Source organism: Struthio camelus, chromosome 1 (genome assembly GCF_040807025.1).
Source record: "Struthio camelus isolate bStrCam1 chromosome 1, bStrCam1.hap1, whole genome shotgun sequence".
Taxonomy (NCBI): domain Eukaryota; kingdom Metazoa; phylum Chordata; class Aves; order Struthioniformes; family Struthionidae; genus Struthio; species Struthio camelus.
The window spans coordinates 167270021-167295199 of record NC_090942.1 but is presented as its reverse complement, the minus strand read 5'-3'; the positions used below and the strand labels follow the sequence as shown (position 1 = coordinate 167295199).

The window sequence follows — 25179 nt, the reverse complement described above, 5'->3', positions numbered from 1 at the left end:
TTCTGAATATTTATAAGGGATGTACCACAGGGGGCAGGGGAAAACCCTGTAGACTATCACAAGAATAGAGCTTATTTTAGTCGGATGTACAAAAGTTGAAAAAGAATTGAAAGTAGTTCCTATTCCTATAACTTAAAAGTGCTACTTGGGCTGAATTACAGACTTGCTGTGATCCCAAGAGAATCTACCAACTATTGGCTGTTTTTTGAGAGATATAGGAAAAACGGAACATCTAGGGAGTGAGAAAAGCAGGCTTTCCAGAGTATGTGAGAAGAAGCAAAATGCATATGGAAAATATTTATGCAGAAAAGGTATAATGAAGTTACAGATCTTGAACCTGGGAAGAAAAAAGATTTTCAGTGTGATAAGTCATGCCAATCATTGTATCTACAGTCTGTCCTACAGAATCGAATTGAACACAAAATAGAGACTACAAAACTCTGCATTTGCATTGAACATTACTAAATAAAAAGTCAGTGTACTGAGAAGAAAATAACTTTTTTCTTTTTGTTCATCAATAGATGATGAACTGGAAAGGATCTTAATTTATTTTGTGAGTGAAGCATCTGAGGTAAATTTGTCCCCTGAAGGCATGTAAGCAACATAATACACTCAGCGTGTATATCTTTGTATCTCAATAAGAAGCTATCCTTAGCGTGATTTGACTATGAAAATCTTCATTTTAATTTCTTCAAACTGTAAGGTTATGATCATGGAAAAACATTCTTACCTTGCAGCAGTATTTGAGTGTATTTTAAAATACTGTATGAAGAACGGCGATGTTTTAACGCACAGCTGTCGTAATGCTTTGTACACGATGGAATTACATTCATCTGGGCCAGTTCAGGACCTACGTGAATGCCTTAGCTTTAGTTTAACAGTTTGGTTGCTTGGGTTTTTTTGTTCTTTTTTTTTAAAGCTTCTGGTTAAAACACAGCTTTCATTGATCTTTAAAAAGTTTCAGCCTGCTGCCTTGAGATCACTGATAACTTTGCGTAACTAATTGTCCTTGACCTCAGTTCTTGTAATAGATTTCAGTGAGACTGCATACTCACTTCAGAAGACTGAAGGCATATATGTGTAGGGCTGTATGAATAAGGGAGACCATATGTATGAAGACCACATATATGCTGTGACCACATACATGCTAAAATGGCATGTGTTTGTTTTCATTATTGTGCTACACTGACAAATAGCAATATAGTCATGTATGCAAATTTAAGGCAGAGTAAAGTAAAAAGATCTGAATGAGATTGTTTAAGCAAATTCTAGAAATGTAGGATTCTGCTACAGATTTCATCCAGAAAAATAGCACCATGTTTTTGACTTTTCAGTGTTTCAAAAAAAAAAAAAAAGCTAAACTTTTTTATGAGTTATCTGCTAGCTCTTCTTCAATGATTTCACTCTACTTTTTCACACTCCATATGTTTGATTTTTCAGCCTTACGCAGCTATACTAGCTACTCGCTGTTATCCTCTTTTGGATGAGTTTCGGCATGAAAAAAATATGCTAATCAACATAACCTTCTCAAAGTTGCTGTGGAAACAAGGGTTCTGTGAAAAAAAAAAAAATCAAGGTATTGCATTCACAGCAAAGCTATATACAACATTGCACAAAATCTTGAAACCAGAACAGAATTATGAGCCGCGGTGTGTCTGTTAACAGAGTGGACAAAGGATGGCTGCCACTTTCTGGAGATCAGGAACTACAAAGTTTTCTCTAGATCTTAAAGATTAAGTCTGACATTGGCTCTCGGTTAACCAAGAATCATGTCCGAATTTGAAAGATGTGTACGACTTGGAGCTGGTGTATGTTTGGGAGCCTGGCTTAACCAGAAAATTCATTGTGACTGTACAGCCAAAAAAGGCAGTATGAGCAGATTTGTAGCCCTGGAGCATGCAGCATAGTCAAGCTCATACCCACATTGCTCTGTCTCTTCGGGAGCAGAAGCTGACTAGCAGATCTTACACTGCAAAAGTGTGTAATTTGGGACTGTGGTTCCAAATAATAGGTTAGTGCTGTGGCGTAACTGGTGCGTTTAATCAGTTTGAAGTATGTGAAATAATGTGAGGTTTTGTTCAGCCTAAAGCATTAGTTTGCCCTGCTTGTATATTTTACTTCAGTTGAGAAGTTAAGAAAATTCAGCCAGCAATGGCATGGCTCCTTCTGGACAAATGTTAATTTATATATACCCTCAATTATTAATATTCTTTGTCCTTCTCTTCCTTTTAGTGTTCCTTTCTTTCAGTTCCCCTTTCCTTCACACATTTTGTAAGCATGAGGCCTTTGTTTGACAATTTGATTACAGGAGCTGAAATCAAACTGAAACTGTCTAAGGACTGTGGTCCAATTCAGCAAAAGAGGGCTGGGTCACATTTGAGTTTCACAGTTGTGCGAACTTAGGCATTGACTAAGTGGATAAGTAAGGAAAGTGTGGTATGACAGGTCTGACTGAATTTTCTTTTGAGGTTTGTGGGTTCATTCAAACTTGCAGAAGGCAAAGAAAGATCTCAGATGCCAAAACTTAGATCAAAAGTGAAGGTGATATCAGCTTGACTCTGTATGAAACAGAACAGGTGAGCTTTGTTCGGTTCTGCGTAGCAGACTTGAAGTGCAGAAATGCTCATGCAATGCTATGGGAGCATTTAATAAAGTGAAATGTAATCACTCAGAGGTAATGTGTTTGCACTGTATTTCTGTGGACAGCCACATGTTCACCTGTGTGGCCGATGCTCACTATCTTATCTCTCCCTTTCATCTAATTAATCTGTTCTGATGATACAGTCCCTTGTAAAGGCAATTCAGAGTGTAACAGTCAGAAATCTGATTTGCTAGTAAAATAACTGACAAGATTTCACTTTGATTATTTTGTACCTTGAATGCATGTTGTCGGGCAAGTCTTAGACAATGTCTTGACTCTAAATGATGCATCAAATTAGCATTAAATAACGGCTTACTGATTCCCTTTTCAAAGTCTGTATCACTCACAAGTCTGCAGCTTGACGTGAAGTATGCAGTATCTACCTATAAAAATGCAGGCAGCTCAGTTCACACTCCTGTATTCTGGAATTCATTCCTGAGGGGGACAGTTTGGCTAAAGCTTTGAATCTCTTTTTTCTTTTTTTGTCACTAGCACATATGCCTAAATCCTATTATTGTATGATCACCCAAGTTTTAAACTTTTTAATATTTTTTTTATTAATAGGAATAGTTATAATAGCTGCAGACTGTTATAGGAACTTAAACTTTCCGCTGCATTTTCAGTTTCTTGTATCTACGGATTTTATGCTACAGCAGTGAGTGTGATGATAGTGCAGTACTGGTAAATAGTTTGAGCCTGTCCTTGCCTTTCAGTTATTTGAATAAGATTAATATAAGTACTCACAGAATTTCTGTTAGCTAGTTGATGCTTTAAGCTTTTCCAACCCCAGAACAAGTGCACTTAATTATACAACCTTTAACACTAAAATAAGACAATATTTTGACATATAAAAAATAGGCAATTCAGGAGGAGGGTTGCGGACTGTATTCTAAGAATCAGAATTCTTTAAACAGGGGTTTGAGTCCTATGAATATTATTTCAATCCTAGTCTTAAAACTCAATTTTCCATTGTACTCTAATATTAACCCTTATAGAAACCCTTGCCTTAAATACAACTGGGAAGAAGAGATCAGTGCAGAGGCTTAATTGAACGTTTTCTTAGACACCTTAGATTTCAGTACATAAAGGTTGTCTCAGCTGAATTTCACCTGATTATGTATATGTATATGTATAAGTAGTTATTTAAGTGTGACCAGACATTTATGGATTATAAAAAGGAAAGGTTAAAGCAAGGACTTTTGATAATGTGATGCATGAATCACTCTGGATATTCATATTCCAAATAAAACTTTTACCAGTCGGTTTCATTAATTTTAGATCCTACTTGGCCAGACCTCAGTAGAACAGAGTCTGGGATTCTTGCATGGAGTTCATGAAACTCTCAGAGGCTGCCTGTAGCTGGAAGAATAAGGAAAAGGGAAATCAAGAAACATTCTATAATCTAAGTCTTGGTTCTGTCAGCAGTTACGGATGAGTAACTTTATGTATGTAAGCAATCCCATCCAGCTTATTGGAACTTCTAGTGCAGAAATAATTGCAGAATTACATTTATTTGAACTCTGTGAATGGCTTTTTGTATCTTAGGAAGCAATGTTAAGCTGGGCTAGGCAGTTGCTTTAAATTATGGGTTGTCAGATAATAGTGAATTATTAACATGACAGCAAGGAGCAGTTGAGATGGCTGATTCACGGCTTGTTTTTAGTAGTTTTTTGCGTAAAGGTTTAGAATTTTATCATGAGACTGTGCAGTATTAATTTTGAATAATAACTCCCTTAAGATATAATTTTTGCTTTAGATACTTCATTTATAACCATATTGAAGGAAGACTAAAGCTACTTAACCCTGCTATGCTGTTTTTAAACGACGTGCTGTCCGAGTGGAGGGAGACTGGAGGTATTCCCAAAGTGCTGTTAAAACACAAGTAGTAATCTGATTCTCCCTCTAGGACATTAATCTTTCAACAGTAGTATCAGCTAAAATTGGCATTGATAATTCAATCACTCAAGAAGTGAATTTGCATTTGGCAGAAAATGGTTAGAAACATCTGCAACAAGTGCTCAAAACTGCTGCTGCGTGGAATGGACATAGAAAGCAGCCAAAAAGTTTCAGAGGATATCCGTTACACACAGTACTCATTAAATAATTTGGACTCATGGACTCATGATGTGAACTCCACCAAATTAACTACGCTGCTTAGAAGTCACCTCAACATAGAGACATTTATTCTCAGAGAGCAATACACAAGGAAAAAACTTAAAGAAAATGCTTTTGAACTTTCTGTTTAACGGAAGATGTATGGGATTCGTATTTCTTTTTTTATGCCTGTTTTTTTGTGCAGTTAATAGCACCTGCACTATAATGTTCCTCATTATAAACCTATAAATCTCTTTCAAAAACATAAAGCACTGTGAGAGCTATTAACTAATAATATATTGTATTTAGTGGGCTCATGAAACCTTAATTTGTAATTTAGAAAAGTGCCAACTCAGTGACTAGGTTATTTACTGGCAGATCTATATATTTTTGAATATGTCTTTTGCATAAACTGTTCTGATTTTGTTTTGTTGTTGACTAAACCTTAGCTTTTACAGATGATTTGCTGCCTTGTCTCATAAATACATTAGAAGCAGACGACTCGTGATGCTTTTCCTCACAGAAGCAACCAAACTTGACTCAGAATTCTCCAAGAACGATTTTCAACAGTTTCACAAGAAGAAAGTTGGGTTTTTTTTAGTGCTATGCATTTGATTATATATGTAATTCTGTGCAAGTGTGCATCATTTGTGCTCACTATTGTTTTTAACAATAACTTTCCAGCCCAACGGTTCAAACTACCACCCTAAAGCCAAGTTCCTGGCAGCTGTTCAGCTTCAGCCTAGAAACAGCAATGACCTGCAGGAGCTAACAGTTAATCCACAGTCCAGCCTGCAGAGCGTACAGAACTTATTCCTGCATTGCAAGCTTTGAGCACAGGCAGTCTTCTCACAGCAGCTCTGCCAGTTCTGATTTATGCTTTATTACATCTCCTGGTATCTCCTCATCGCTTGTAGAGTCGAAATAGGAAAGAGGGACTGAGCAGACTGACATTCAAGAAATGTAACACAGTTGTGCTGTAACTTAAACAAAGTCTTCCAGAAATAAAGGGCAGTTCCTGTGACAGCCTATATAACTGTCAGCGCAGACCTTCCTTTAGGTGCTTTAGGCAGTTTACTGGATAGTTTAGTTGTTTTTTTTTTTTTTTTAATTCCAGATATTGCTTGTATTTGCCCAAGGAGAAAGGTATCTTAGGAAATCTGGGAAAGACAGTTTAAAATTTTTTGTTTGCACATATATTTTACTAGAGGTATCCCTGAACTGTACCTTATCAGCTATTTTTTATAACTTTACTTCTGATATATAAGGAAAATGAAATATGTATGGCTTCCTTTTGATAGACGATAAAGACAGGTATAAGTAAAAATATAATGTGAATTTTATTGAGGCACTTCATATAAAAATTATTTACTATTGACTGAAAAAAAATCAACATTATTAGGGTTTATAAGGGGTACTGCTAAGTGCTATTTTTTTTTCCTTTTTTTCAAGTTCTTTGTGAAGGTAATAAGAAAAACATCCCAGGCAAAGGTCTGGGCATGCACTGGCCCAACACAGCCCCTGACAGTACTTTAATATATTAACTACTGCTGCAGTTGGGCCCAAGGAAGAACTATCTATGTAAATCAAACAGCGAAAAGGAAACAAAAATAAATCAGAAAATATTACTGAATGCACGTAATTGATTATGTCCAACTTGACCCAGCTCTTATCTTCAAGATTTACTGTTGCTATTTTCAGAGATTTTTTTTAGGTAACCACTGTCATTCTTTCTGTTAAAGACGTAAAGGATCACAGCTTTACCTCAGAAAGCCCTTCTACATTGTGAAAGTGCACTGTGCACTGCACAGACCCCCATGCTAGTGAAGACCACACTTAGCTCCATAGAGTGAAATCTTATAGGAGAAGGGGAGAAGGAGGTTGAGGAAAGGAAGACCAATTCATGCTGTTTAATTGGAGGGACCTAGCGAACGCCTTCGTGAAAAAAAGAGATAGACACTTCCACAGGTGATTTGGGACCCTTAAATTAGACCTTAAGAACTGCCCAACTTAGGTGTTTAGGATAAAGGTTAGGCAAAAATAAAAGGAAGACGAACGAGACCTGAAAGCGTTACAGTTGCATCCGCAATGCAGACATGTCTACTGCTTGCACATTCCTACACATGGCTTTTAGGGGTAAGGCAGGCAGTCAGCTGAGATTTGTACAGACATACCCTAAGATTGCTACGAATTTCCATGTACCATTAATGTGATAAATCCTCCCGTGGCTCCTTCCATGCAGAAGAGTCGAGAAAGTGCCAAGGAGTGCCTTGTTCTGCATAACTTTCTGAACCAATAGAGAAATGTATTCAGGGTGCTTTTAATTTGGAGAGGTGCTCTTCTTATACTAAAGAGAATAAGCACAACCTCTGCTATGACATAGTCCTTGGTTACTTTCTTCTTGGCTCCATCTGCTATACACCCGCGGAGAGTTTCTTCCATAAAACAAGGCTTCCCTTTGGATGAAATCTGCCCATATTATGTTAGCTGTACTGCACAAAGTAAATAGCACTAAAGAGTGCCTTGCCATCTTTATAGGAAATAGCCTATTCAGCCGTAATGAAGAAGAATTACCAAGCTTCTTCAAGGAAAACACAGTGCCCAGCATGTGATGTTCTTTCACTAAAGAAAAAAAAGTATTGAATATTTTTTTCCAAAAGTAAGGGCTGCAAGGTAACTGGAGGTCACTGCTATAAGCAGCCAGTCTGAAGTTTAATTGGACTGCTCAAATATGCCCAAAATGCACATTCATAATGTAGTAATAGTAGTAGTATAGAATAGTAATTCTCTGAGAGACTGATAGCAGCTTTCTAGCCTATGACTGTGTTCTTCTAGGTTTAAATGCTTTGATTAAGTCTGTAGAAGTGCACAGGAACCTCTTTTTTGCAGTCAAAAATGTCCACTCAAAAATATGGTTACATAAGAGAAGACTTCAGATGTAGATGGGGATTTCCTTTCAAGCTGACCTTTAATCATAAAGGTCAAACCTTTAACATTAAAACACTTGAAGGGCAAGAAACTCTGTTACATTCAATTATTGATTTTGAAGACCCTGAGCCTTGCCAAGTGTCACAAACCATAGAGGGCATTGACAAAAGGACAGTAATAAAAAGAGCTAAAAAACTTGTTCAGTCTGTTTTTTTCTGGCTAAATCTAATACAAAAAGGCTATGTAGGACTAACAATAGAATCAGATCTCAGACACTATAGGGCACAGTGAAAATCTGCAGTTGTTGTGGGCTAAGCTACTATCTTCTGCTCTAAAGAGCTTTCATTTTCCTTTTGGCAGCTATTCCTGTGGCTGGCTGACATTACAGAAGCATAGTTTCTGTTAATTAGGGTGAGCTAAAAGTTTTCAGAGCAAACAGAGTTCTATTAGAAAATATTGACTTACAGAAATATGATTTTGCAAGCAGGTTTTCCTGGTAGGCTGCAGGACCTCCTAAGCTGCCAAGCTTCCTGCATCTGCAGTGCAAGGTGTTCCTGCCATGTGGCCTCCTTCAGGCCTTCAAGGGCAGTGTAATGCCTGCTCTGCCAGTCTGCTTGAATCCAGCATCCAGAGTCCTTTGGTCTCTGAAAGACTCTATTCTAATCAAAAGTCTCAGGATCTAAGACACATACATACCTTTCAAAAGAAAAAAAGAAAAAGCTAAAGAATGAGCTCAAGTATTGGACCCAAGGTCATCTATACTAATGGCTAGCTCCTACCATGGCTCTCTTTTTGACCAGTTCAAATACTTTGCTTCCAGATTCATTACTTGCAGAGGGAGTTATCCCTAAGAAATGTGGACACAAGCCCCACCACATGGCACGGGATCAATTACTAGGCCCTTTTTATGGAGCAGTATAGCTATAGCCTTTGGATGCACAGGGAAGTATACAGAAGCCTGACAAATTGATCTGAGCTGGCAGCACTTCTGATCTCCTGTCACAGAAAAGGAAGCCTCAGAGGTTTTCAGGACTCTCAAGCTCTCTGTTGTAAAGTCAGAAAGTCTTGGGACTGCAACAGGAAAGAAACCACAAAGCTTTCAAGCCTTCCCAATGTCTGCTGAAGAGCGATGGCCCTGTTGCATCAAGTGCCTCAGGTCCAAATACCTCTAGGCTTCTAGACACACAGACCAGCTTGCCTTGAATCGAGGAAAGCCCTTGAATCCAGCTTGCCTTTAAGACTGGAGGACCCGGAGCCTGTAGGCCTGACTCTAGGAGATCTGGCAACTGACACTGAAACTGATACTCTGACAGCAGCAATGAACAGAGGATTTCAAGAACGTCAGTCTTCACTGCTGAATCCTGAGATTTCTAAGGAAATATCATGTATTGAAAACATTTCAGAATTTCCTGTTTTTTAATCAGTTTGCCTCTTCGTAGTGCTAATAATAGAATAACTAGTGTAACGCTTTGTTAGCAATATCTACGGAGAATTTTTAAATTCATGTTGATAACTAGAAGCCTTGTGATTTGTAATATTCTTACTTATACTCTAATGCATATTTTTTCAGTTCAGTGAAGCTATGTTTTGTGACATAGTGAATCAAAACAGCCTAAAAATAATCAAAGAAATTCAATAGGAAAAATCTTGCATTAAAGAACTTTCCACTGACACATTGCCAGTGGAAATATGTACCCGTACTCCTTCCTCCTGTGTCAGCTGGTATCCCCTGTCACTGAAGGAAAAAGAGTCATTTTAGCAGTGTCAATTTTCGTAGGAGTGGGCAGAAAAAGGTCTGAATTCCTAAGCTGTATGAAGTTTACCCTGGATAATTACAATACATTCTATTGTACACCTTTAGGAAATAAATAAATAATTATTTCTGTAGTTCTGATATCTTCTTACCTGAAGAAGATGTCATTGGCAATGAACAACTTGCAGGAGAAAGAGGGCAAGAAGATACCTACTCAGGTATCTTCTCCCACCGGTCCGTCCAGAGGAGCACGTGGAGAAGCTGTTCCACTAACCTGGAAGACTGGGAGGGAGGAATCACTTTGGGTGAATTTTGGCCTGGGAGGCTCTGGGTCACTTTGGGTAAATTTTGATGTGTGCAAAGAGACTCCACAGGCAGGCTATACACAGTTTAAGAGTACAAAGTAATGATTTTCCGGTTATTACACAGTAGATAACTGGGACTAATGAGCTATGAGGCTCAGCGCTAGTATGACTACCAGCTGGGATGAGACACCCAATGAGTTGCTGCAGGCCAGGCACCTGCATCAGGCAGGTGGGGAATGGGCTGCTCCTCAGCATTCCTGGGTTGCCACGTTCCAGTTCACTACTTTTTTTCCGTAGGGTTTTATACCTTCCCATGTCAGTATTTTTCCTCTGGAATCCTTTTACTGCTACAAGCCTGTCTGTGGGTTTGCTTTCTGTATCTTGCTTGGATTTAGCTTGGACTTTCTCACTATGTAGCAGCAATTTGCTCTGTAAAACCAAGTCAAGGTCGCACAGCCACGCTGCACCAAACTTGGCTCACAGACCGCAGAACCCCTGCGTGGAGGGTAACAGGCCATTAACTTTTTTTATCTCTTCGGGTTCTTGCGGTCAGTGATTTCTCTATCCGTCAGCTACTTGTGGCCATATTTTTAACATGCTTCTTTGGGGAAAAAGGAAGATTCTTTTTTTCTCTGTAAACTCAAACACACACAAACTTGATGAAGATGTTCTGCTTTTTGCCTTACAACTAGTGTTACAATAAAGTTAGTATTTAAGGAGCTGGGAGTAGAGGTTTGTTCGTTACAACAGTTGATTGGTTACAGAAAGAAATGAAAGGCCAAAGACCATAGTCTCACCCCCGAAGTTTCAAGTGTAGACCTTGAGCCAGTACAATAACAGAACTATGAGGTCTTTACAAATTGAAGCCTCTCTTTTTGTATCTTCTTGTACCTAAGCAAGTAAGGAAATGGGAAAATCAGAGACTGAGTTGAGTTGTATGAGTAGGCTGAAGGGTACCTCAAAAAAGAGCTTGTGGAAGTAGCACCAAAGTCTTATCACTGAAGTACCTGACACAGCCTCTGACTTAAATCCAACCTAATATTTATCTTAGTTGCCTTTATGAACTGTTTCTGCAACTGATGTTGTGGGAAAATATGTCATTAGCAATCAGAAGACAGGGGCAGTAGATTCATCTGTTCAATGTTGTTGTAAAAAGTTTTCCTTGGACTGACTGAGGCCATATGAAGAACAGAAGAGCACTGTGATTAAGGGCTCTTAAACAGATGTTGTTAAGTTTCATATTTTTTGAAACGTGGATTTTATACATGATGATACAGTGATCAGCAAGTGATCTGCACAGCTTTAAAATATGCTTTACAGTGCAGTCGGATGGTAAAACTGTAGGTCATGTAACTTTAACTTTTCCTGCCTGCCTATTAGTAATAATGTAACTAGTGCAACTCTCATAAGATGATTCATTTGTGTTTCGGCAGTAAAGCATACCCAGGAAACTAACGCCACTCTGTCTTAGCTGTGGTTTTGTTTCTGTAGATGTTTGAACTAAGTGGTGTAAATCTGTCTCTAGTATATTGTGAGCTGCAACAGCATCTTTGGATTTCAGTGTTCTGTGAAGAATGTTGATTAAAGTCTTTATAATTGCATGGCTGTGTACAATGTCATCCTGCTACCTTAATAATAAAATTGTTGAGAGAGCAGCTGGAATACAAAGACTGCTTGCACCGTATTTCATGAGCATGGTAAAGCAATGTGCTGCTTGTGTTCTCCTTCTCGCTATATTACTATATAAGATATTTCTGCTACTACAGTGGGGGACATAATAAACAGCAAAAATCAATTTGGGGGGAGGGGAGGTTGGCTGCCATTCCCAGGCGGGGGCATGCTTTCAAATCAGAAAATTACAGCCATGTAGCCGGTGAGATGATGAAACTGTACAATGCTGAATCGCAGCCGTACGGTTTGCTTTCCGCAACGCGCTGAGCAAAATGTCAGTAATACACCCCCCGAGAGGTAACTAAAGATTCTTCTCACAAACTGTGCTATCAAAAGCCAATTGTCTGACTCTGTATGCTTGGAAAATAAAATGAACCTGAGTGTTGGAGTAGTGGTACTGCTTCTGGTAGTTTAGTTAGGAAGACTCTAGGGACTTTATCTCTTTCTTTAGCAGCTGTGTAAGTCCTAGTCTGAACAGGTTTGCCTTGGCCTCAGCTTCTGTAACTGATTACTGAAGTCTTCCCAAGGACAACAGGGTCAGGGCTTCTTGTAAATGAATGTTCCCTGTGGGACCCATAATGAAGAGACTGTTAACTAATTATCGGTCTGTTTGGAAGGCATTCATTTTTTAATTGACCTCAAAGCACTCAAGGAACAAAAGGAATCTGAGGAAAGATGATTGGGGTTCAGGGCAAACAAATGAGTCATTTTCCTTCATGGGGTAGTTGCACTGGTTTATTAGAGTCCAGTGGACATACAAGTTTTTCAGGTTTATTATTCTGATGATTTAAAAGAGGAGATTCATTTCTGATTATATGGCCTATATGTTACAAGGAGCTTTCCTCTGCTTGATTCAGGTATTGTGTTCTGGACAAACATTGCTCCCATCAGCACTTGTCAGGACAACAATACAACAGAATTAATTTAAATCATAATCTATTTCCTTTTAGTTTAAGTTGGAAAGTTCAATTCTACGACTTGAATGTTAGGTGCAGTTTTACAGAGGCTGCTTGCAGGGCTGTTATACCCCACAGAGAATATAATTACAAAGTCAGAAGGAGCCTTAGGACTCTTCTTTAGAGAAGAGGTTTTGCCTAGCAAAATAATATTTTAATTTTCACTATTTGAATATTGGCTGAAATGATGAAACTCATCTTTCCAATTTAGTTTTAACTGCTAAATAAGTTAATGCAGAAAACATAATACTTCTGTGGGGTTTTTTTTTAAGATAAAGGTGATTGTAAATCAAATTATTCTACAGCATTGTTTTCTCTTTACATGTAGGAGTGCCAGAAGGACAGATGTGTGTTGGAGGGGAATAGATTTCCATAATAGAAAATTAATAATGTGATCATAAAAAGTTCCCCCATGTTTAGCCACTTAGTCCTCATTTCACAGGTAGAGCACTTAACACATTACCAGCTTTGAAAAGCAAATGTTCAAAAACATAATCGCCACTACAGAAAAGGAATCGAATCACAAAGCGGTGGGCAAGGGTTGTAGCTGAATGAGTTTTTTTTTCCTGTCTCTCTGTTCATCATATTTAAAAATAAAAAAATATAGAAAATATAGGAATAAGTTGAAAAATGTTAACTCAGAAGTAAAACACTGGCAGCTCCAGCTCTTTCTAATTTCTGAGAGGCATGAAGTTCTGAAGACCGTAATACTTTACACTGCCTTCTCCACTAAGGGCTGTATATAAGCTGGTCTCATGTTCCGTCCTCAGACCAGATCCAAAGACAGATATTTTTCTATTTTTAAAGAACGTGGCTAATGAGGAAGCCGAAAATTGCAATCACATACACCTAATTTGTAGAAGGAAGGAGGTGAAGCGATCTTCTCTTCCTTTAAAGTTTGTCAGTGCTTGCAGGGTGACCAAGTTTGAAAACATGCCTTACGTTTGCCTTTTGTATTTATTGACGTTTGTTCATTTTCCCTTTATGAAGCAGCGTGGTGATTGTCTGTCTCTATTATCACCAGTCATACAATTAGTCCTACCATGCTGTAGGCAGAACAATATAAGTAAATTTTTTTTATTGTCTTTTTAATTTATGATTTGGGTAGAAACTGTAAAAAATTGACTACCTATGTCATCAAGAGCTTTTCCTGAAATTGTTAAACTTGCAACACGACCCATAAGAATTCTGGCTGATGTAAAATATTTTCTGTGAACATGCTTCCAGTTGTAATCCTGTAGCCAATGCTTGGATCAGGTGTTCATGAAATTTGGCGGTCAAATTGTTAAGGGGAAGGTTATATTCCACAGGGTTTACTACGCCTTCAAATCATATCTGCTGGAAATAGTTGCCGTGCTCAAATCAGTTGTGGCATTTTCATACACAGTAGAAGCATTTATTTTTCTGAGAGCTGTAAGCTCCAATTTTTCAAAAATCTCTAGTGAGTTTCTGTAGCGTTTTGTGGGGACGCCAAACTGCTGTATATCTGAATATAAAATAAGTGCTTTATAAATTGTTTTATTACACTTCAAAGCAACATGCTAGCAGAATTACCAAACTCAACTGCAAAAGTTGCCAATTTGGAACATGTGAAGACAGGTGTGAGATTACAGCCGTAATAAAACTGAAATTGAATACTGGGTGGCTGAATTTGTAGTAGGCAATTGATTTGATTTATGATAGCATAGGCCACAAAAGGAGAGACTTGTAGGTCAGCATCTTCAGTTGGAAATGGTGGTTAGAAGAGTTGCGGTAAGCTGCGGGGACCTGCTGGGGTAATATGTGTTTTGTCTGGCATAATGCTGGTGCAGCGTAACTACAGTCTGTCGAGCTGGTCTGTGGAGATACCATGTGCGGCACAGAGAAACTAGTCAGTTATATCCAGTGCCACTTCTGCCATAAAATCTTTGCTAAAATTAGCATAAGAATGTAGACCATATGGAGTTTCCCAAGGCAAGAATTGGTACATTAGCTGTGAGCACATTTTCAGCCTGCAAAATACTTAAGGCGTGTATAGACACAAATCAGTGACAAAACTCCCTTTAGGGTAATAGAACAATATATTACAAAACTCAAATGGTAAATGATCCAGTTCAGGGAAACAGAGGCAGCGCAATCAAATATAGCCTGCAGAGTTATTTCAAGTCCAGGCAGCCTGTGGTACGACTGATTTGCACAGAACAAACAAAACGAAAACACCCTTAATTAAAAAAAGATGACTTTTTTTTTGAGAAAATCATGACCGCTTTCATTTTCCAAGGAATGAGTGATGTGGATGTAATAATATAAATTGAGAGATTAATAAACACAAACACAAAAAGGTAATCACCGCTTTAAAAAAGGAAATTAAGATCAAGCATACAACAAGGACTATTTGTAGGAGGAAGTTTCCATTTGCCGTTCCCTGGAAATCTGCCTAAATTTTTGCCAAGTTGTGAGCTTTTGGGAACTGCAGCCACTTGTGGTCAGTACAAACATGCTTATGCACCACAGTTTCTAAAGCCTTCGTCTTTGCACCTCTTAGGCTGATCAGCCTACAGGCACTCCATTGCTACAGAGCAGAGGAAAATACTTTTGCTTTGTTTATGCTGTGGCCTGACCCTCCGGTGCAGGAAACAGGAGGAGGAAAAACATGGTCTTGAAGCAGAACATGAAGAGTAACACAGTATTTTTGTTATTTCTTTTTCTACCCAAATGCAGGGAGTATATGGGGGAAAGAGAGAAGAACTGGAAATGTTATTTTAAAAAAGCTGACTATAGTTTAGTGAAGCGTTTGTGGTGAAGGTAGATGGTTAGTATTCATGATAGAAGAAAATACATTGTTAGGAGAGGAAAGGGATGAGGTGGTGTAGAAGTTTTGAGTATTTCTGAAAACAGCGAGTTTCACGTTTCAGCAGCTAAGAGCATAATGAATGAATAAGGATCCAATGACTTAAAAAGAAGAAACTTAATGAAAATACATGTATAGGTGTACAAAATAAGTGCAGTGGAAATGTGAATGAGGTCATAGTTGCCAAGGCGAGTTTTAAAATAAATTGGGAAGTAGGTTTTGTAGTAAAGAGAAAATAAGACCATTAATAAATAAGAGAGGGGAGCATTAATAATGCTACACAAATGACTGCAGCACTGAATTCAGTGTTATTTAATATGTCGTAATACTCAGAATAAAATAGCGTCTGAAAAAACGACACCTATGGCCGTTATTCACTAAGCACAGTGCCTTGATGATTAGTGTTAGTTCAGCTGATAGTCTGGCAGTTCTGAAAAGCAAACAAAGCCAGACAGAAAAGAAGGAAAAATAATGTGAAATGAACAGAGGAAATAAAACTGAATTTTATAAAAATTCATGACTCCAGCGCTAAGGGGAGTTATTGTTATACAAAGCATTAGCTACCACTGTGGCTGGAAATAGGAGAGTGTGTCCCCCCAGCGCTTCCCACCTACCAAGCAAAACCCACCAAGTTTTATCTAGGCAGTGGGCTACAGATATATGGAGGGGGTATATTTTTGTTTTAATCGAGGCTTTGCAAGTGCTTGTAATGACACAATTTCAATTTTCCTTGTCCTTCTGACCTCTAATAGGAACTCAGGACAGGATTGTTACTCCAAGAATGCCTATTCAGTCTTAGTGCAAGTATTTGCGCCTTCGTCGAATGCAGCCTGTTGAATGGTTTCAGTTTAACGTGACAGCGATGTAGAGGTCTCTTAAACACTCAGTTCCTGTAAGCTTCCTTCTGCAGGCGCAGAAGAGAAATGCCGAACGGCCTCCTCCCAGAGGGGAAAGCTAGCATCATTTTGCTGTTATCATTTATGTTTGATAAGCAGCTGACTGGTCAATCCCTACGTGTATTGTTTCTGGCTTAGATGCCTGATTTTGAGAATGAGGAGGGATTAAGGTGATAGCGTTGGGAGGGCTTAGCAGACATGGGAAACAATCCCTCTCTTATTTTGGGGGAATGCGGTATCTGTTTTTCCGTGTGCATATAGTGTTTAATGCAATGTTGGTTCAGTGTGTGGCTGGGAATTGTAGGTACTACTGCAAAACAATAACTGATAATAATGAAATGTTCCTTCCTCGCGATGCATAGCTGTGAGTTTTTTAAAGGTTTTGAGACTGTTACAAGAAATCTCATGGCTTTACAGGTGAACTCTCGCAGAAAAACAAATTAAGTCTGGGTTGATGGGTCAGGCTGGGGGAACGACTAAACTTCAAATCAAAAGACTACATTCAAAAACTAGTACAAAAACTGGAGTATGGTCAGGGCAAACTCATGTGCAAGACAATGCTTATTCTAAGCATGTGCAAACCTCTTTTTGATGCTGTTTTTCAAGATGATGCAGTAGCTAAATGTATGACACCCCTGGGAAGTATAAACCTCAGGGCCTGATTCTCCTCAGTACATAATAAGAATGGTGAAAAGTAGCCTTAAAGTAGGTATAAATTGCATTTAAATCTTCTGTATGGCTCAGCAGTGGTACAAAGGAGCCTTGATATAAATGAGAATCAGGTCCCCAGTATTTATTTAACCCTTGGGCTTTGTATATCATTTTATTTGCACCTTTAAGAGATTTGCAGAGGATTTTTAATCAGGATTTGGTGTACAAAAAGCTAAATGTTTTCATTGCCTTACAAGCAACTTTAATCGTAGAGGCAGATCATTCTTTTTATTTCTCAGGAGAGAAAGATAGAATTTCCTGCCTTTGTACAAACTAAGCTAAATGTTTCTGACGCCCATAGTACAGTGTCAATTGCAAATTCACATTTCATGTAATAACAGACCATTTTAATTTCATGAGCTAAAGAATTGGTTTCCACTTGCAAATTGTACCAAAGAAAGCAATATTGTCACAAGAACTGGCACAGTGCTTCAAGAGATAAATCTATTGAATTAAATAAGAGGCTTTCATTACCTTTTACATTGCATTTCCGTATAACATAAGCTTAATTAAACTCTTCATTGCTTTCTCCCATTCAGTGGAGCATTTGCTGTGTCTGACAAGAACTGTCATCCAAGAAAACATGTGGCACCCAAACACAGTCGTTAAAATTCACTTACTCAGGCAGAAGGGAAAAAAGGGTAGAATGGGGGAGTGTTTTGGTGCGTTTGGGCAATCATTGAGATAGAAGGAAATAATCACATTTCAAACCACCTTTTCTGCCCAGCAGAGTAGGACCACGTCACAGAAACATATAATTTCTGGGTTTTAGGTTTTGACAGCCAGAAATCTCTGGTGGCTTGGTCATGTCACTAGGTATCTCTCAAGGCATTTTGAATACAAACAGAAAGCAAGCAATTGTTGTAGAATTTTTAAGTGTTCCTAGGTTTATGAGAAGGGCTTCCTCAGTTTAAGAATCATGTTAAGTTTGAAATAGTTTTGCCTTCTGAAGTATCAAAAAGTCTCTGAAAAACGTATCTCTCCAACTGTGTGATGAGTGGCCAACTGTGGCAGAGTACTTGATACAGATTCGGAATGTTTCCAGTGAAGTGGTCAAGCCTTAAAGAGCTCGGTATATAGCACACATTTCTTAACTGAAGGGATATCGTGCATGAATATAAAGTTCACAGAAAACTCTGGCATACAGCTATTTAAATTTAACTGTTTCTAATGCATTTTCTCTTGTGATTCCAGGGGAACATTTGAGAATCTGCCCTCAGGAATATACATGTTGCACCTCAGAAATGGAGGACAAGTTAAGCCAGCAGAGCAAACTGGAGTTCGAAAACTTGGTGGAGGAGACAAGTCACTTTGTACGCACCACATTTGTATCCCGGCACAAGAAGTTTGACGGTAGGCTGGATATAATTTACTTCTTTTCAAGGTTATGGGTGTAAGTCAGTTATCCAAGACGAATTCCAATGTTCTTTTCCCTACAATTTGATATCACATTTGCAGTTGTCAGTTTGGCTAAGATAAGGGTTAACTTACAGCTGGTACCCTTATCAGCCTTGTGAGTATTGCCTTTAATTACAATAACATCAAGAATTGGACTGTTAAGCGCCTGCAGGCTTGGCTAATGTTGAGAAAAGAGATTAGATATGCATAGGGAGGCTTATAATTTTTGTCTCCTAATTTCAAATGCAAAATTTAGGTTTGCAATTATGTTCACTGTTGCAAGATGAACTATGGATCTCCCATGATTTTTGTTATTGCAGAGCTATTTTTTTGTAGTCTGCCGCCTGTAGCCTGAAGGCTCTAGCTTCTTCCTGCATGATTTTCTTATGAGGTACAGAGTCTCTCAGAGGGTCTTGGTTTCACTCAGGCCTCAATCGCATTTGGGAGGGATTTTAATGCAAACCACTCAGGCCATATTAAATACGAATCTTTTATATGTTGGAAAAGTCAATAAAGGCAGTTTTTCTGGTTTTTTTTTTGCTTTGTTATTACTCTGATCTCTTCTGGCCCTCAGCCTTTTTAAGATCTGGGAGTGGAATCAAGGGTCCATTGCCAGGATTTGCTAACAACTTTTCTTTAATAGTGAGCATTAAGCAATTGTTAAGGCTGTGTCCATATTTGCAAGTCACAACTTACGAAGTTCTTCTCATAAACTTCAGATTAGCAAATGTTAAAATAGCTCCAGAATGTTTGGTAATAGCTTTAGCCAAGTATGAAATCTGTATTTGTGATGAATGCTTCCCGCTCTGCATAAACATGGACCTGGAAACCTTCAAAAGCAACTGCAGGGCTTTTCTCTTTTTCTAGAAGGAACCAAAGATGATCGCTCGTGTTGGGTGAGCAAGGCAGTTTACTGAAAATGCTGCCCTGATTTACCGCAGAGTTCAGACTGCGTTTTTAATTCATTGGCAACTGGATGCCTTTTGGTATTGCAGTGAACTTGAGGATGTGATGGCTTTTTCTGTAACCCGAAATTCTGCAAATCAAGGCTGTGTGTCTTTATTGATGGTAGGATATAGCTCAAAGTTATTGACCTGTTTTAAACATTACATTCTGAGATTCTTATGGATCTGCTCTGTAGGAAGTCAGATTAAAAGACTAGGTGGTTTCTTCTGGCTTTTATTTGATTTTTTTTAAGGCTATTTGCAATGCAAAGTCTCAGTATCATCACTAAGTGACTAAACTTTATGTCACAGTATTTTAATACCATTCTAAAATTTTTCAGAACTTGTTCATTTATATGGAAAACTGCTTAGTCTTTCTAGGAGGGGAAGAGGTTTATGGAAAAATATACCCTCTAATAGGCTGTGTCCTTCAATATAAAAGCAACTAGATTTTCTTGCAATTTAAAATAGGATGGCACTTTTTGGCATAAAAACAAATATTGGATTGTTAGATAACATCAATGTTACAAATCTTGGAGATCATCTTTTTTGTTTTAATTTCATACTTTGATTGTACAAAGCTCTGATGCGTGACTCTGCCATTTGTTGCTATTATGCCACGAAGACTGAAACAGATACAGCCAGTTGTAATCATTTCATGGAAGTTTTTATGTTTATCATGAGCAGCATACCTAAGCAATAGCAGAATATGTGAACATTTAAGTAATGTTGAGACAGAGAGTATATTGTCATTGCTCCTGTGAGGAATCAGTTTGAACTAGTGTTGGTGCCAGCCTCTTTGTTCATGCAGACATTTATATTATTTTGCAAACTTTTCCAAAACGATATGGAAGTTCTTGCAGTTTTTGTGTTTTTTTCCTGGTGTGCCAGGCATGCCTTAGGGTAATGCTAGTTTTGACAACATACGACCCTCTAAGGGTACTCTCTGTTGAATTATGATCTGACCTTCATATGTCTTACCCTTGTTATCTTATTTTGTAGTCTTTTGGATTTTCTATCATGTCTGTTCTGTCCCAAATCCGTACACTTAAGCATAGACTGAATGATTTTCTGATTGGTTTTTTGAGAGCTAATTTGAAGACTGTTTTCCCTTTCAGGATTTTGCCCCAGATCCCATTCATGATCTGATCTTTTACTAGGGAACTCAATCTGCTGTAATTGAAAGATTGTCTCTTTAGCCTCAGGTCAAACACACACTCTTATACATTTCTGCATCATTTCTATATCCATTTTTTATGGTTCATTTTTAGCAGAACTGCAGTTCCTTCTAAATTTCTATAACAACTAATTTCTGTAATAGCTGTAAACCCAAGAAGCTACATATTAAATGCTTAGCAGAGAACTTTTAAAACTATTAAGTGCTTTGGAACCAGCTACAATCGGAAAAAAAAAGAAAAGATGTCTTTGTTTTAACTGGCAATCAGTTCTTGCCTATTAAAGCCCCATACAATGCTCTTCATTTGTCCTCTGCATTTCTAAGGACTTGTCACTGTGATGGGAATTGTAATTGCTCCATTCTTCTAGGTTCATTTTTTCTAATTGTTTTATTAGCGTATATAATTGTTATATTAGCATAGTATGCGGGGTTCAGCAATCACTGAGAGCCAAAGCTCCGACAATAGTATTTTTCATTTGGTTTCTGTATTCTAGGTGGTGAGTGTGAATTAGCATGAGTCACTGCACAGCATAACAGCAGCTGCCAAACATTTCTGGAGTGAGCCTTATGTATGGATTTGTACATCTGTGTATTGCCCACACCTGCATACTCGTTGTTACGTTGCCAGATGGATGGTCATTGTAAAAATTTGAGGTTTGGAATTTCGAGTGCGTTTTGGGTGCGTGAGGAGCCAGTGCATCCTCTCCTGAGACTCTTGCCTAAAGAAGAAAGCCTCAAAACGACAAAGATTCGATTAGATACAGTAGGTGATCAATTTTGCTAGCAAAGAATAGAGCACCTGTTTCAGCAATGGCACTTCCCAAAACTAGGGCGGGGGGGGGGTTGGAAGAAAGCCAGTAGGTTTTTAATAGGCTGCCAATAGGCAGGAAAGTCACAAGGAGCAAAGAGTTCCAGCAAGCCTGGATTTTTCTTTTACTTCACTGTTTAGGGCAGGACTAATCCAAATAAGCAGACGTGTAATGATCAGCTGTTTCCTGTTCCTAGCAATAGACAAGCAATCATGTGCTAATTCTTGGACCCCCACTGCATACCTCAAAGCAGCTTAAAATATACTGTGTTCCCAGCGTAGCTGTAATATTATCATCTTATTATCACCAATTCCCTTGCATGGTGGCTTTGCTGAGCAGCTGTTTCACAGATAAGCCAATTTCTTTTAAGTATTGCTCCATCAGCAGCCTAAACCAATCCTACCGGAAGGTTTTGTTGTGAATGTTAATGAGCAGACAAGTATCTGCTCAGTGACATTTTCTCACTAATCCTTTGAATAACTATAGGCAAATTATAGAAAATAATTTTATTTTAGCTAAATTGATCTGATCCCGATTAAAGAAACACTGTCTCCTCATTCTCATAAAAAGAGGAAAGAAGTATTCTTGGTAATAGTGTTAAAAATGAAAGAGTGTCTAAGAATAGCTGTCATGAGCTGGAACAGATATGGATAGCCTTCAGCACAGTGTGTGAGCCGCGACGCCATTTAAGGAAAATAACCTGAATAGGATAAGAAGCAATCTGCAGCTGCATTGATCTATCTTACAGGGTCATCGTTCCCCATGGTTCTTTTTTTACAGTCTTGGAGACGACTGATCCATACCCATTAGTGCTGCTTATATTTCCTGCAAGCACTACCAGCAGGAGCAGTGTAAATTACAGGGCAGGAAAGAAAGTTTCAGAGATAATCCCCTAAAACAATACCTGCAAGAAGAGCTAGCATCCCAGACACCTCGCATCACCTTTTCTTTTTTTGCACGATTCGTGGAAAAACCTGGAGGAAAACAGTGTTTATGCATCTTTTCTTGATATTGGAATAGGCAAACGTGCATTTAGGCCTTTCGACAAAATCAGAACTCTTCAACCAGATGAACCCTCATAGCCGAGTGTAAGTATGTCAGAGGAAGCCTGGTGGAGAAGCCTGGAAAATAACTGTGGGTGTGCAAGGAATCTGCTTGAAGCTGGAATACACTGAATTTCAGTTGCGTGGCCAGGGTAAGCCCTCTGCCCTTTCTCCCGCCCTTGATGCCCAGACTGAGCCCCCAGGTTGGCAGATGAGCATGGGGTGGGGGGGTCTTGTTCATGCCTCGAGCATCACCTGTGCCAGGGGACTTCTGCAGAGCAGCGTGAGTGCAGCGGCTCAGCAGACCTCTCGCATGCTGCTGCCCTGACTTAGGGCAAGGTATTTTGTTCATGCTTTGCTTACTTCGAATGGGCTAGGGTGTGCTTTCTTTGCATGGTTTCTGTGCTTTTGGGAGGCAGGGAATGAGAAGGCTCTGCCTTTCCCACATGTCTGTTTGGAAGGGAGGAGGCTTTTAAGGAGTGCAAGAAAGTCATACAGATATAGTACAGTCCATGGTCCTTATGCAACTAGTATCATCCTTCTGCAAGGACTCATATCATCTAGTCTGCTACTCATATTATCTAGTCCCACAACATCTGTGGCAGAATATAGGCCCCACTCTTTGAATACTGCGCTATCAGGTATTTTACTTTTTACTTCTGGGCAAGGTGATAGTGGTTTTTTTTTTGTTTTTACTTTGCTTGGTTTTGTTTTACAGGATTTCAGTGTTACTTTGAAATGTGTTTCGCATCAAATACAAAATCCATTGCGGGACAGGTGGATTTTTAAGACTCCACAACTGTTAGGCTGTTTCAGTGCTAGCAGGTCATAATTTCCATATAATTCCTCCCCTATTTTAACAGACTACATAACTTCTCCACTTCCCAAAATACAGGCCTTATAGCAGTTATAAGCTGTAAAAAATGGTAACATCTGCTGGCTTGTAGTATGTAACTGCTGCAAGCTTTTGCTGGACATCTGGAGCAAGTTTCTAAACTTTACAGAAATGCCTGATAAAAGATCCCATTACACTGTATTTGAAATGAAACATTAATTTGAAAACAAAGTTTTCCAGGCCTGATCCAAATACCATCAGAGCTGATAGCAGCCTGCAGGGAATCTCTATTGCATTCAAAATATTTGGGGTCTGATTCTGGGAGATGTGCACTGAGGTAGCTGCTTGTCATTGTTTCAAATATTATAGCAAACTTTATTTGCAAATTACCTCAGATCACAGTAAATAATAATAATTAAAAAAAAAGTTGACCAGAAGAGGAGGTGCTGCAACTTGGAAAGGAAGGATTTGGCGAAGAGTAAGAACAGTTTCCGGCCAGGGGTGCAAATTCACATCACCTGTCAAGTCCAGTACTGAAATGCAGTGATGTAGGGACGGGCTTCTTCTGCGCGCTCCCTGCAGCTAGAACTGTACTTCATGCATTCGCAATGGCTTGTTCTCGCTCCTCTCCCGCCGCCTCGTTTGCTAAGTGCAGCTGGCCAGTGGACCATGTAATCTGCTAACCATCTGCATCAGGTTTATGAAGATACAAAGTGAAGGACAAGCTGCTGCCCTGTGCTGCAACAGGGGAACATGACCCACTCTTGGATGGCTCTCACTAGAAAGCGTGTTGTCTGGGTATAGCCAAATCTATGTCACGTTTATATGTACTGTGATACGCACAGTCTCCTAGGTTGAAACACACAGACTCTGAGAGAGCAGGAATCCAGTCTTTTTCTTATTAAACTGAAAGCAGAATTCTTCTTGCTGAATTTTGGATGTCCGCAGTGTAGGGCAGTCCTGCAGGTTTCCTTTGTAGTCAACAGAAAATGATAGGTGCAAATCATGCTTGTCCGAAGGATACACTGCAAATAAATAGGACAGAAAAATCTCTTTCTGTAGTGCTTATTTCTCTATATTGATTAGAGAGGGCACTTAGTTCAGATACAGATGTCTATACTGTGGACATACACATTTGGTCAGATAAAACTCCATTCTGAGAAATGCAATGTAGGAGTGAAACATCTAAAATGCTTTTGAGAATCTCTGTGCTTTATTTCCTTTACAAAAGTTATTTTCTGCTTTTTTCTGTAGTGTTCTGGGGAAAAAATACATTAAAAATATTGAGCCAACTGGGCACTATGGTGGTGAGTCATTTATTAAGTATCTTATATTAGTTGAAAAAAGGCTTCCCTGTTAAATTCAAATAACATTCTGTCTTGAGTGAAGCTCTGAATAGTATACTTTTTAAACATCTTATGATGGAAAATGTTTTCTCAATTTAATGCCTTAAAAATACTAACCCATAAATAGAATTACTGATTTCTGAATACGGAAGCTCCTGCAGTTAAAGATGTTTCGTATGCATGTGCACAAGAATAGGGTTAATAATGGATTCTGCCTCAACTCTACAATACTGATGAAAGATATCAGTATTCTGAAAACGTTATCAGAGTCTCTGTTACCCATCCCTGATTCTTACTCTGACCGTAGGTGCACACCTGACACACAGCAAGGATAAAACCATGTTGTAAGAATCAAAAAGAGGGACTGGATATCAAAACGGAGCTGCAAAACGATGGGCTTCATATACAGTATCAGCACCCAGGATAATAGGAGTGATGATCTTACCACGTCTCATTTGTTATCTTCAGCCCTCATTAAATGGGCAAATATTATTTCAGAAGTGAATCTCTCAACTGTGGTACACAAGCATTATCGTCTTCTTGCTGCCCTTCCTTATTTAATTTTTACCTATGTGTCCAAACAATTGGAAATTAAAAGCAAACTTTAAAGTAGTGTATCAAGAAATGGGTTCTGGAATATTTGAAAAATGATTAAGTGAGTCATTATCCACTACTGTCCCTACATCTCTACCTATCTAAAAAAGATCATCCTTTTTTAGAGTTATTTGAAATTAAAGTTTCTTTTCCTCCTTTTACCTCTGCCTTGTGGTCTTCCACAAAAATACAGAAATGGCTCCTTCTCTGAAAGGAGTGTCATAGGTATGTCACTTTTAGTAATAAGA

General features: G+C 38.7%; 1 protein-coding gene across 1 annotated transcript in view; it reads left to right on the top strand.

Annotated features, from left to right (window-relative positions):
- GPC6 (glypican 6) overlaps nucleotides 1-25179 on the top strand; it is a 773736-nt gene that overhangs the window by 222917 nt on the left and 525640 nt on the right. The window contains exon 2 of the mRNA XM_068929039.1: nucleotides 17980-18138. Coding sequence (XP_068785140.1) covers nucleotides 17980-18138 — 159 coding nt within the window. The remainder of the gene's footprint in view (nucleotides 1-17979; nucleotides 18139-25179) is intronic.